The sequence below is a fragment of the Idiotropiscis lumnitzeri genome, chromosome 5 (assembly GCF_059441095.1).
Source record: "Idiotropiscis lumnitzeri isolate Australia: NSW breed Sydney's pygmy pipehorse chromosome 5, RoL_Ilum_1.0, whole genome shotgun sequence".
Classification (NCBI taxonomy): Eukaryota; Metazoa; Chordata; class Actinopteri; order Syngnathiformes; family Syngnathidae; genus Idiotropiscis; species Idiotropiscis lumnitzeri.
The window spans coordinates 21,694,619-21,708,745 of NC_142395.1; the positions used below are offsets into that span (position 1 = coordinate 21,694,619).

The 14,127-nt window shown below is 43.8% G+C and overlaps 1 protein-coding gene across 1 annotated transcript in view; it reads left to right on the forward strand.

Moving 5' to 3' along the window:
* Positions 1-14,127, forward strand: part of znf536 (zinc finger protein 536) — a 188,549-nt gene that overhangs the window by 87,196 nt on the left and 87,226 nt on the right. The window contains exon 5 of the mRNA XM_088297073.1: positions 4,559-6,825. Within this exon, the coding sequence (XP_088153199.1) occupies positions 4,560-6,825 (2,266 nt within the window). The 5' untranslated portion in view covers position 4,559. The remainder of the gene's footprint in view (positions 1-4,558; positions 6,826-14,127) is intronic.

The window sequence follows — 14,127 nt, forward strand, 5'->3', positions numbered from 1 at the left end:
ATAATAATACTAATAAAGGACACATGAAAAGTGGACTTGAGCAAAGCCAAAAGTCATGTTTCTGATTCTCGGACATTTGTTTCCAATTTCCTTATTGGAATGAGTTCCATGTGCAACTTCCTGGAAAGAAGGAAAAAAAAGTGACAGCTTAAGACTTCAACACCCTCAACTTGTGGTGCTGCTACATGAAACACTACATTGTTCTCTTAGTAATCAGACACCATTAGTAGTAGTGCTGCTGTTACACTTGTTTTTCCACCAAAATGCGTCAATATGTTATTGGAATTTTTTTTTTCTAAATATTTTCCATTCATAATTATGCCATAAAACAAGATCAGTTTGTTTTATTTGGCCAAAAAATGAGCGGAAAAATGACGGCGTAAGTCTATTGTGGATATAAAATGGAATTATTTTGACCCAACTGTTCAAAGAATTGCAAATATTGGCTGCAATCTGACCAAAATGTCTCAATTCAAGACAATTACTTTTATTTTAAGCCAAAATTGTTGTTCATCCAAGATGCATTATACATCTGCTTTTTGGCTGTCCTAATACATTTTTCTCATTTACTTTTTGCATTATCTTGTTAATTACTCCGTGGAATTGCACACATTTTAGCACATGAATATATATTTTATTCTGTTTGAGATAGAGTTGTCAGTGTAAGTGCTACTACTGTCTCTCTCTCTCTCTCTCTCTCTCTCTCTCTCTCTCTCACTCACTCATTTATATATATATATATATATATATATATATATATGTATATGTTGAGAATGGGGAAAACAGTAACATTTTGTATGTCGCTGGTTTTTACTTATTGTGGCTAAGTTTCACTAACGCACGAACACACACACACGTAGCAGCGATGCTTATCAAGAAGGAAAGCTTTGAGCTGGCGGCCGTCTTGGGAAGAGGATTTGGCCGGCGAGGAACAATGAACTGTGGGAATCCGTTTGTCCCGCATTGATCTTCCTCCCGTGCCCCCCCCCTCCCTCCCCACCACAACAACATCCCGCCCTCTACACACGCACACACATATGGAAACACACACACACACACAGGTTTATCTGTTCTCCCAGTGGTAGGATGAGCTGAGAGTGGAGGTACCTGTTGACAAGCGCTCTCCGGCCGTCCTCAATGGTCCACTGTACCACAGCGGTGATGAAGAGGAGGGAGGAGGGCTATTTGTCACTGTACTTCCTCACCCTGCAGGAGGCCCAGCACAGCATCTTCAGCGATTTAACAATTTTAAAGTGTAGTGATTCACTTTGGTTTGTTAACCAAAGCCAAAATGGTCGACTTTGTATCACTTTTCAAGCTTGGCTTCTTGGGACTTTTTTTGTGAGTCTGCTTATGATGTCTTCCAAATTCCATGTTGTTAAGTCAAACTGACTTTTTTTGGTTGCTCCAGATGCGTTGACCTTCAGTTTTGGTAGTTTGGTAATACTCCATGTGAAATGTGGCCGGAATCCATGTTTTGTGAACTTTTGTTGTTGTATGGCATCAACCAGTATGTTAGCGTAATCATGTGCACGGTACAGACATGATGGCAATATGCACAATGTGAATGAAAATTGATTAGTTCTGCAGCCACAGCAGCGGCATCAGAGGAGCGTGCATTAGGCTTTAACGATCTATCGCTTTGTGATCAGTCGATGGCCTCACGTTGATGCCGACACAAAAATTCAAAGAAAAACAAAACAAAAAAAAAAAATAGAAGCCACTAATAGCTTTTCCATCGACTCAACATCGCTCCAAAGTTTGACGCCAACAGAGAAGCTTTATATTCCGAAACTGTTTATTTCCGTATGAATTTATAATGAGCCTTTCTAATAGCTATCCCCACTATTGCCTTTGCTTCAATAATTGATATGGTTACAATTAGAGTGAAGCACATATAAATCCCTCATGCATTTGTGATGCCTGCTAATATTGATAAGACCGAATTGAACTGTGAGACACACACTCACACATACACATACAAAGTGCATGGTGTGAGTGTCCCACCACCTGTCTCCAAATGAACAAGTTGTGTGTGTGCGTGTGTGTTTTTGTATTGTTGTTTTTAATGAGCGTTTCACGATGGGACAAAGTGCGTTCCGGTGTCCTCTTGTCAGGCCTGTTGCAGCATTTGAGTCGCGAAACATGCGCCGTGTCTTTTAGAGGACATCCACGTATTGAATTGTTGTGTGCGTGTGTGTGATATGAGCAAAGGAGGAGAGGGGTGTGTGTGGAGTGGGTCGGTGGGGGGAGGGAGGGGGTGTCACATAAGAAATGTCCTTTTTAATCAGGAGGAAAAATATAAAATGAGTCGGGAGCAAGACGCGCATATGAATGCAGCTGATTTGCATATGCTCGTCAGCCAGCATGCGTTGGTTAAAAACACACGCATACACACTTGCACACGTACACACAAAAGTGGATTCGTCAGTTCATTTCACATGATTCCATTGTCTAGGTGCCTTTGTTGTATGTTGAAGATAAAGGCGGGCATCAAATTGGAGAAAAGGGCACGGCTGCTATCTCCTCAAATGAGCAACAGCTCATCAGGCGACTTTAAATCACAGATTTTGATTCCAAAAGGCAGCGTTTTTGGTGTGTGTGTGTGTGTCATTCAAATCACTTCTCCTTCCATGCGAGCACGCACGCCAAATGATGGAGGCGGCCTTTCACATACACACGCGCACTAAAAAGTTTAGACCCCGTGCTCTCTAACAATAACAATATTAATAATAATGGAAGTAATAATATTCTCTCAGTAAATAGACTTGCTGTCAAATTGTTTCTGCTGCACTTTTAAACGGATCTGTCAACACCCAGTGAGGATTGTATGAACAAAAGATTGTCTTTTTTTGCCTGGCTTTGTTTTTTTTTTTTCCTTTTTTTTTAATGTTGACTGTCATTAGCGGAAAAAAAAATCACGTCGCGACGAGTCATTCGGAAATTTTGCAACAGGATATCAGTTTTACTTATATTTTATTCCAAAGTTATTTTAATTAATATTTTAATTTGTGTTTATTAAATATGCAATAGATCAACATGCAAGACACTTTATGGTTAATTTGATCTTGCATTCATACATTTTATTTGGTCTGGAATGGCCTGTATATCGTTTCTTTCAAAAAGTACTAGTGATGCCATTTTTGTCGCTTTCTTCCCAAAATGTAAAAACACAATTCAGTGACAATCATCGAGATTGAGACTGGAGCATTCGTTAGTGCAGTTTGCTGACATGACCAAGCGAGAAAAATTCGGAGGGCTGTTTGTGTCCTCGAAGGAAGAGCAACAACGCTCTCCTCTTCTGTCCGAGCAGCTTCCACTGACTTACCGACACAATTCGGCCTCCTTCTCCTCCTCCTCCTGGCCACCGTCTTTTGTTTTTTTTTTTTGATGATTGCGCCACTGTTAGCAGGCAGCGCTGCTAATCAGCTTAATGAGACATTATACAATATTTTGTCGAGCAAAGCAAAAAGTGTGCTTAATGTTGGGCGGCTTTGACCCCGCCAGCAGCCGGGGGAAGCGCGCGTTCGCCGACGTGTTTATACCTCTCCATCTGGACAACAGATGGATGTGCATTTAAGGCTTTTATTTTTATTGCGCCAACAAATATTCTTACTTGTGATTATTAGTCAACCCCTTTTTTTTTTTTTGGCTTTCGAGACCATCCGCATTCAAACTGGATATTCAAATTTCTAATTTTCCATGAAAATAATTCCCATTCAATTGAATGGAAACATTTTGCAAATTGAACTCATCTTTGCACTTTTTACTCTTCCAATGTTAACCTTTTAAGCTCCTTCAAGAGATTTTGGGAAGTATTTTTCCCGCCACACCCACATTTGTCATGAGTCCACATGATAACATTTTACCTACTGACCAATTCCAAACCTTCCAGTTGACATATTTACCTCTCCCCTTCCTCAACTGACAACTCATTTAAAATCTTCCAAGACTGTCATTCATTTCAATATTTCAACATGTTAATATACTAGAATGACTTTCAATTCAGCATCAGTTTCTCAGCATTCACACGCAGTTTCTACAGAAACTACATTGTCTAGTTTCTTTTAATTCTCCCTGAAAGAAAAATAGATATAGTGAGGCACACTGTTGTTGTCGGTTTAAAGCGCTATTTACTGCCAGCGTCCTAATTGTGGTCTCACAATGGCATCGCCGCGTTCCATTAAGGCGCGTAATTGGCGCAATTCCGATAGGATGGGCACAAGTAGCCTAATTAAGCGCCGCTAGCTCAGTGTCGACAAGACTAATTATTAGGTCCAAAATGGTGGCTCTCTCTTTTTTTGGGGGGGGGACGCAGCATTTCTCCAATCCCTCGACATATTCCGCCAATGAAGTTGGACACTTTATTAGGTACACGCGCTCAATACAATTCAATACTAGATCGACACTGCAATTTAAGCACCTAATTTTGCCCTTGAGATTGGGAGAAACCAGTTGTGATCACTTCAACTTAAAACTTCCAAAAATGAATACACAGGGCAGGTGAAGCATGTGACTTATCCTATCATCTCACACATTTTTGTTGTTGTTTTTCCAGGATGGAGGACTCTAGTTTGTGCCTTGGTATGTCGTCAGCGGTGCCCGACACCGAAGCCCACTTGAGCAATGCGGTGCTCAATGGCCGCTACCCGATCAGCCAGAAGCTCCACCAGCTCACCGCCCAGCTCGGACACGCCTTCCCTGACCTGCACCGCCCGCAGCAGATCCCCGAGGAGAAAGCGGCAGCGCCCCTGGACGAGAAGAGCCACCATGCCGCCTTGGCCAGCCAGCCCATCAGCAGCCAGATGGCGCTGCTGGCCAACCAGCTCAACCGCGACATTGATGCCGGCGCACTGAGCGGCTTGAATGGACGCGTTGACCTACAGCAGTTCCTCAATGGGCAGAACCTGGGCATCATGTCTCAGATGAATGACATTGAAGATGACGCCCGCAAGAACAGGAAGTACCCGTGTCCCCTGTGCGGCAAACGTTTCCGCTTCAACAGTATCCTGTCGCTGCACATGCGCACCCACACGGGCGAGAAGCCCTTCAAATGTCCCTACTGCGACCACCGGGCGGCTCAGAAAGGCAACCTGAAGATCCACCTTCGCACCCACAAACTGGGCAACCTCGGTAAAGGCCGCGGCCGTGTCCGTGAGGAGAACCGGCTGCTCCACGAGCTGGAAGAGCGAGCCATCCTGAGGGACAAGCAGATGCGAGGCAGTGGCGCCCTCTTGCAAGCAGCCGCTCGTGAGCCCCACGTCGGCCTCAACAGCAGCGCCAACGCCCTTCATCAGCAGCTGGGCTCAGCCTGTGGCCTGCCGCCTCCCACGGGCCTTGTCACTCCGGAAACGGCTTCCCAGCCATCTTCCTCGCCCAAGCCGACCGCGGCCCAGGATGAGCAGTCCCTCAACCCGGCTGCGGGGTTCCGCTGCACCTTCTGCAAAGGCAAGTTCAAGAAGCGCGAGGAGCTGGACCGCCACATCCGCATCCTCCACAAGCCGTACAAATGTACACTGTGCGAGTTTGCCGCCGCCCATGAGGAGGAGCTGATCAGCCACGTGGAGAAAGCCCACATAACTGCAGAGAACACACAGGGTCAGGGTCCTGGTTCAGCTGGTGGCACGCAGGTGGCCACTGAGTTCCGCTGCGACGTGTGCGGCCAGGTGTTCAGCCAGGCCTGGTTCCTCAAGGGCCACATGCGTAAGCACAAGGACTCCTTTGAGCATTGTTGCCAAATATGTGGCCGCCGCTTCAAGGAACCCTGGTTCCTTAAGAACCACATGAAGGTCCATCTCAACAAGCTCGCCATCAAGAGCAAGCCGCCACAGCCTAGCGAGCAGGACATGGTATCTGTCAACAGCATGAGCAGCCTGGCACAGGAAGCCCACGCCAACCTGTACTCCCGTTACATCTCCTGCCTTCAGGGGGGCTTTCTTTCCCCCGACAAGCAGGGTCTGAGCGAGCAGCACCAAATGTTGGCAAAGGCCGGGATCGCCATGAAGGAGAAGGAAATGCTCGGCAAGCTCCTGGGCCCGATGGCGGGAATTGGCCACGGGCTGGCTGAGAATGAGAAGCGATCCCTCCTGGGTTGCCTCAACCTCGTCCCACCGCTCAAGTCTAGCTGCATGGAGCGTCTGCAGGCTGCTGCCAAGGTGGCCGAGATGGATTCGCTCAACAGCTACCAAGCGTGGCAGATCATGGCACGCGGCATTGCTATGGACCGTGCTTTCATGCCCAAGGAACAGCATCACCATCCCGCCCCGGGGCAGGAGGACGACATGGCGGTAGCCGGTGCCATGGCGTCCTTCTCCAAGGAAAAACAAGACTTTTCCCTCATGGTTTCCACAGATAGCTCCAAGAAGCAGCTCTCTGAGGCCTTGCAAGGCTCCAAGGCGGCAAGTGCCGCCATGATGTCCATGAAGGATGACGCAAGGGGCTTTGAGTTGATGTCGCACCACATCGGATCCGAGACTCCTGGCAGCCTTTCAGGCTTGGGAAGCCCCAACATGGACTATGGTCTCTCAAACCTGAAGGACAAGCCTTCAGAGTGCCCTGACTGCGGTCGGGTTTTCAGAACCTATCACCAGATGGTCGTCCACTCACGCGTCCATGCCAAGGACCGGCGAGGCATGGAGGAAGCGCTCCAGCAGCAAGGCGTGGATGAACGCCGCGGCTCGGCCAGCGATCCCGAGTCCCAGTCAATCAGCCGCTCTACAACCCCCGGGTCCTCCAACGTAACCGAGGAGAGCGGAGCTGGAGGTGCACAATCGCAGACAGGAAGTGTCCAGGATGACAGCCCGCACCCCTCATCACCTTCCTCAGGTAAGATGCTCAACTCTTTAGGGAGAATCCAGCGTCTATCACGAGAGGTAGACTCTGACTCTCTGGTATCATTTCAGAGTGCTTTGCAAGCATAACAGCAATGGAAAATCGTAGTCACATGACTTTCAATGTGACACTCTAAACTCACGGATTTGTCAGTGCTGGATATTTTGGGGTTGATAAGAATGAATGAATGAATGAAGATGGTGGCGTGTTTTTTTTTTTTTAAATTGACATTGTGCATTTGACAGCAATTTCTTTGTTTTTTGCAAGCCTGTATGAAGGGGGATCATTTATATTTCTATAACGCCACGAGAATGGTTCATTTTTTTTTTTTACCTGGCTGTTGTGTAGAGGCAAATCACAGATGAAGATCCATTGTATCCATAATTTCCATTTATGGTGGCTAGTAATCAAAACTGGGCATCCTGCAAGGCAGGTAAGAATTCTACCACTCTACCACCAATGCTGTCTCGTTAGAAACTAGGGTTTGGGTTAGGGTACGAACGTATCTGAACCAAGGTGTTCTCACACAGTTAGCATTATCGTCCATGCTAGGGTTACCATTGCCATTAGGTTTAAGGTTATCTTTATAGTTATCATTACCGTCATGGTTGTATAGAGGCCATCATCTTATCCTACATTTATTGTTTTATGTGGTTTCATAATTGCTTCAATGTGAGCACATTCTTTCTTCAATAATGATGAAAAACAGCAAAAGCCCAGTCAAAGCAGCACATTCTTGTCATAGCGCAAATACTTAACACGGTGTACTGTGACGGCGTCCGTCTAAGTGCACGTTTATCGGGATTAAGCGCGGTTCAGCGCAGGCGATTACACGACTTTTTAAAGGTAACTTTGGCGAGCTCCTCGGGGCAGCCGAGGAAACGCAAGCGCGGTAATTAGGTCACGACTGTGCGATAATCAGTCAGTTTAAGCTAAACAAGACACTAATTAAAGATATACATATAAAGCAGGTCAAAAAAACGTTGAAGTTAATTTGCCAAAGCCGGCATGTGCTTTTAAGTCTTTGGAGAGAAATATAAATATAAATATAAATGAAAGCGTCTTAGCTTAAGGCTGTAAGCAACTTAATTCCACCAGTGGAGATGAAATTGTTTATTTATTCACAGAGGCATGAAGTCCTTATCACACGCGTGTAGTGTGATGGGTTTGTACACGGGATGGGCGATGTTTATTTTAATCTAAGAAATAATAACACACACACACCCTTACACCCCCCTCCACCCCAATTAGGAATTAATGAAAATGAGCACGAGATAAAAAGCTATTTTCTTTATAGAGACTATTAAACACAACACTTTCTCAACAGGCTGGGGGTGTCGGCGACGTAATTAGCTGCTGAATTTTAATGCGCTGGCTTTGACTCCTTTTCTCGTGTTGTGTTAGCATCCGTCGCTAAAAAATAAATAAAAACACTCTGCACAAAGGGATCTTAAGACTGCCCCCTCTGTGCCATATTTGAATGTTGGATTAAAAAACACGAGCATAAATACATTGTCATCACTGGATCAAATAATGTCTTCGATGATGACGTCGCTTGCCAAAATGTTTTAGCTGTGAATGAGCTGACAAAATGAATAACAACAAACTGATTAGTTATTCAGATGATGACTTAACAGTTGAGCTAAAACAGCCCCTGAAAAGATTATTTTCATTAATGTCTCACGAATGGTGTCGTTTATGTCAAATGTGCTAATGTTGCTAACCTAGCTGCTAATGAGCCAACTAATTGAATAGCACCGTTGTTCATTTCAAAATCGATTCAGTTGGCAATGCTCACTCAGAGCATAATTCCGAACGCACCGATACAATGTCCTGTCTCGCTAATGTGTTGATATGAAAATTGCTTACGTTCTGGCTACTGTTGAGGAGCTAACAAACACAACTTCATTTGGTTAGCGTCAAGCGTTATCTTACCCAGTGCTTATATGCTAGCTGTCCTTACATAAGGTAATGATGCATCTGCTAATGTTGTCTTTTTTAGATAAAATGTGCTAATGTTGTAAACTTTCTAACTGCTGTGAGGAGCTAGCAAACGTAATATGAATATTGATAAGAAGATTGGTTGACGACAAGCATCATCGTGCTTAGCTTGATACACAAGCTGCGCTAACAGTGTGCTCACTAATGCTGCGAATATCCCAAATATGTGTTAAGTGTTTGGGAAAAAAATCCATACCTGATGCTCACGTTAAGCTATTGTTTTTTAATATTGATTATTATTTCATAGTTCGAAAGGTGGTAACATAAAATAAAATTAAATAAAACGTGATTTGGAGCCTGTGGGACTCTTGATTTAGAAACGTACGTCTGTGGGAAGAAAACGTACAAAAGTGTTTCTCTTCATGAGTGTAGGTTTGAGTGCGTGTGTGCGTGTTTGTCTGTGCACGCGTTTACGTGTCCGTACGTGCGAGCTGCCCCCTCAAACTCACCACTAATGGTTGAAAAGCTGAATTACAGTAATCAACAATAACATGTCGAGTGTGAACGAAGGTCAAGGCGGTTGAACGACCTACCACATGCCATTCATTCAATAAAAGTTTTTGTTTTAGAAGTTTTTCTCCTTTCAGTTTTTTTTTTTTATGATCACAAGATGGCGCAATACTAACTCCCCAAAAAGTTGAATTAACATGTCAGTCATTTAAGGCAGGTACATTACACACTTGGTAGAACACTCATGGCCCGTAATGTCTCATTTTTTAGCGCAAAGCCCCTCCCACTTCTCGTGGGTCCCGCCATGCGTATGTCGCCTGCGTTTCAAACATGGCGGCAGGGATTAGCCACGCATCCCGCGGTCTTTAGCGGGGCTCAAACAAACAAGACGAGCGCTCACTTGCTCGCTCGCTCGCTGGCAAATTGAAATGTGACTCAGCGCCCGAGGTTGTGAAGGCGGCGGAATATTCAGCGTTACACACTCGCGCGCACACTAAGTGTCGGCGTGTAATTAATACGTCATTAACAGGCCAGTGGAGTGGATTGAGAGTACGTCATGACTATGCATCACGACGCCGCTCACACACACACATCAGCAGCTCGGAAAACACACGTCATGCCAACATACTCTAGAATAAAAACCATGTCAAATGCAAAACATACATAGTTAATAGATAGATTTAGTTGTTTATTCGTGTTTTTTTTCTTCATGAATTATACTTATTTCAGATCGTGCAAATGAATGACATGTGAGTGGCTGTTCCTAGAAAAATCAAAATGAAGCCAGATAAATGCAGGTTGGAGGTGAAGCTTTCGGCCACAGTTGGTCAGCTCCCTTAAAAAACGTCTCATGCATGCATGTGTGTATGCAGTTGTTCCGCAAAAATTAAGACTTTGCTCTCATTAATGCTATGTTAAGTATTTCCTCATATAACGTTCTGTTGTATTTTAGCTCAAGCAAAAGCAAGTGTTGCTTGCTGTTGCTGATGAAGTATTATCACGTTGCTGTGAGATAAAGAAAAATGTCTGTGGTGCGTGGAATGATAACTGCCTGTCAATATTTGTAAATGTGCCTAAGCGTAAGGAGGAATAGTTTTCTCTTAAAGGTTTTATGTGTCTGCTTGTGTGTGTGTGGGGGTTTGTGTGTGTGAATTTGTTCGTGTGCGTGTGCTCAGATGCCGAAATGACTTTTTTTCATTGTGACTCACTGCTGTGAAGTTGTTGAGTGTCAGCAGAGTGCATTGTGTCAGTTTATGTGTTCAAATGCGCGTGTGTGTGTGTGTGTGTGAGGTCAGGACGCTGCGTCTCCACCGGCTGATAATAAAGTTGTATTGAATCGTGTTAATTGTCAGTGTGTCGCTCTGATTGACGCCTGGCGGATAAAAAGCCGACTTGTCCTTTTTTTTTCTGTGTATTTTTGTATGAAAGGCTCATTTCTTCTTCAGTTCATTTGATTTGCCGCTCTGTCTTTCTCCGCTTTGCCTGCTCTCTCTTGTGCACTTTGTAAATGTTGCCCGTGCTGGGAATTAGGCCAGTCCTTTTTAGATCCTGTAAAATTCCGATTGTATTCCGACAGCGTGCGTTTGATGGAGGCCAAACGTTCCCGCCAGCCCACGCTGGCCGGCCGGCCTCGTCCTTATGAAACATTTATCAGCCCGTTTTATGTCCTAATGATGGCGTTAGCGTTCCCCGCTGGCTTGTGAAGCCGGGATGGGTCGGAATGGGATGAGGGAGCCGGGAACCACGACAGGGTTTCACGTGAGGCCACAACATAGCTTCCTACTTTCCACACACACATCCATCTTCATGCTTTTTATAATTAAAACCAAATATTTATTATATTCTCGGGGCCGGCCCTCATAACAAGGTAAAATCGATAACTTACATGATCACATTGCAAAGGCAATATGATAAGTAGAGCTAGAATATGATGACATGAGAAGAGATGGAGAAAATTAGACTAGATGAGTGAAGGGGGGAGTTTTTAGTTTTAAAACCCCAAGACCATTCTTATCGACGTATAATAATCAAGTACGTAGTCATGATATTTAGTCAGAGATTGTAGACCAGCTTCAACAAAACAGCAGCGTAGTAATTTTTTTCAGGGAGTATGAAATCAATTATAAATCCAAAAGAGTTGATAAACGTACCTGTTGAGCTGAAATGTGGCTAATTTCGTGTTGCTTTTAACTCATTCGCTACCAGCCGAGTAAAAAAAAAAAAATACAAATAAAATAAAATAAATAAATAAAATGGATCTTAGACGTCTATAGCCATTAATGGCAGTAAACGTGTTAATTAAAAAAAAATCAATGGAAAATCTCATCTTATTTTGGTGAAATAGAAACATGTGAAAAACACTTGGAATTATATTAACTCAAATAACGGCATTTACATTCATTTTAAAGGGGAATATTGATTTGTAATATATCAGAGGATGAATGAAAGCTCATAAGACAAGGTGCCGCTGTACTTCGTCAGACTGCAGTTCATTTGGAAAGAAAAAAAACATAAATTCACACGTCTGTTTTATGTTTGTTTTATAATTAAAACACAATATTTATCTTGGGGTAACAGCAGGCTAGGTAGCCGCTTTGCATATTAATGTCGCTCATGCGTCGTCGACGGCGCTATCGTGACGGCTGACATTGTGGAGCCAAGGTGACTCTGTGGAGATGACGGTGACGACGACATTTCCAGGGAAGTTGAGCCACTTGGCTAGGGGAAAAGTTTGGGAAAAAAAAGAAAAGAAAAACACAAATGGAACACATAAATTAGCATCGCAGTCGCACAAGTGTTGGAGAGCGTTGACGCCACATGGACTCGCGCAGATCGGCGAATAATGTGCACCTTAAAGACTCACTGCGGAATATACTCGTCTTTGAGACAAATGGAAAGAGATTGCCAAAGTTTTATTCCCAAAAAATTCCACGTCAATCAAAAACAAGCTAATTAACATATTTGATTTCATTTGCATGCATCTCATGTTGTCATGAGCTCAGCTTTTCCTTTGCATGTGGAAATGAATTTTTCTACCTTTCCACAGTGCTTGGCATGGAAATGGGCACATGAAAGTGTGACGTACACCTGCGAAAACAGTTCGTTTGACATGAAATTATGTGAAAATGCGTGTTAAGTAAGACTACTAAATCGCAATCACGTTCATTTTGTGGAATGATGATGACTGAGATGTGATTAGAAAAGCCACTGAAATGAAATTGAAGGGAAGCGATTCTGTCGTCATGTGAAACACGAGAAAGAAAAACATTTTTTTAGACTAGTTTCAGTGACCGGCCTTCCTGTGTGGAGTTTGCATGTTCTCCTTTTGCCTGCATGGGCTTTCTCCGGCTACTCTGTTTTCCTCCCACGTTCCAAAAAGATGCTTGGTAGGTTGATTGGACAGATTGTCCCGAGATGTATTTGTGAACACGGTGGTTGTTCGTCTTTACGTGCCCTGCGATTGGCTGGCAATCAGTCCAGGGTGTGCTGCCCGAAAATAGCTGGGATAGGCTCCAGCACGCCCGTGACCTGTGTGCGGAGGAAAACGGCGCAGACAATAGTTGGATGTATTGCTGAGTGAGATGAGACGAAAAGCTAAGAAAATTTGCGCTAAATAAATAAGTCAAGCTGACGTGAAATATAAACTGAGAAAAGATGACCACATACGGTAAGTTGAGATCAGATGACTAACAATAGAAAAGAAAATATGATGAGTTGAGACACCATATAAGGTCGTCCAAGGAGAGACTGACAAGAAGAGACCAGGTCACATAAGATGAGAAGTCATGCTTGTATATCTTTTCCTGACGTCTGACTGATTTTTGTAAAAATAATTTTCACATTCTATGTATTTTTATGTGTTTCAAAGAATATTACTTGGGTCGAGGTTTTATTTTGGATTTGTAGTGTGAGAGCAGGGGTCCCCCAACCTGGCCGCGGCGGTGGAATGTATGACTTTAAAAGGCGAGGCCCGGCCTGGTGAGTGATGTGGGAGCCAACCAATGACAGTGGGGATTTGGATGTTGTGAGCTCAGGTTATTGGCTAGCTTCTAACTGTTCGCCGTATAAAGTTTCTCTGGGTGTGTCAGCGAGTGAATGAACATTCCCTTTTATGTGCTTATTTCATTCCTCTTTGCTCAATAAAGCACGCCAGAAATTATACGGATGCGATTGGTATTCGTTCTACTGAGCAGTGATAGTCAACTTTGAAATAACTTATTTTACATGGACGCGCAGGTGGGTATGGCAGTTCAGAATTGCTGTCGACACATTGCTTACTTTGAAATGACATCATATTTTAAGGACGTTTTCATCCATGTTGCTATGTAGCTTGCATTTTTACCGAGACTTAACGCGTGATAATCTGGATCGGATCAGGAGATAATTTTGCATGTTCTGCCAAATCGGTGTGATCGGTTGTAATTTCACAATTTTCTGATCAATCAATGTTGTCAATGATCGGATCCGCAAAATAAGACATTGCTGTAATATTATTTGACGGTAGAGGGCAGTACGGGACAAAATGGCAGTGTCATGTGATTGATGAAAATGGATGAATTAATCTGCAACTTTTTATTCTACTAATTTAAAAAAACAAAAAAAAAACGCACTACCTTGAGACGGCAAAAAAGACTGAATCGGGAATCCGTGTGTATATTTCGGTGCTTCGTGAACTATTTGACATCAGTCTAACTGGTTGGTAGACGTCGGGGCTGGGTTTGTATGAACAAGTGAACTTGGGCGTAAGGGTGGTAAAGCAGTGGGAGCATATGCTGACCTTTCCCTCATTAAAAATGGAGAAGCTGACATGTGACACTGCCACTGAGGAATCTCTCTCTCTCTCTC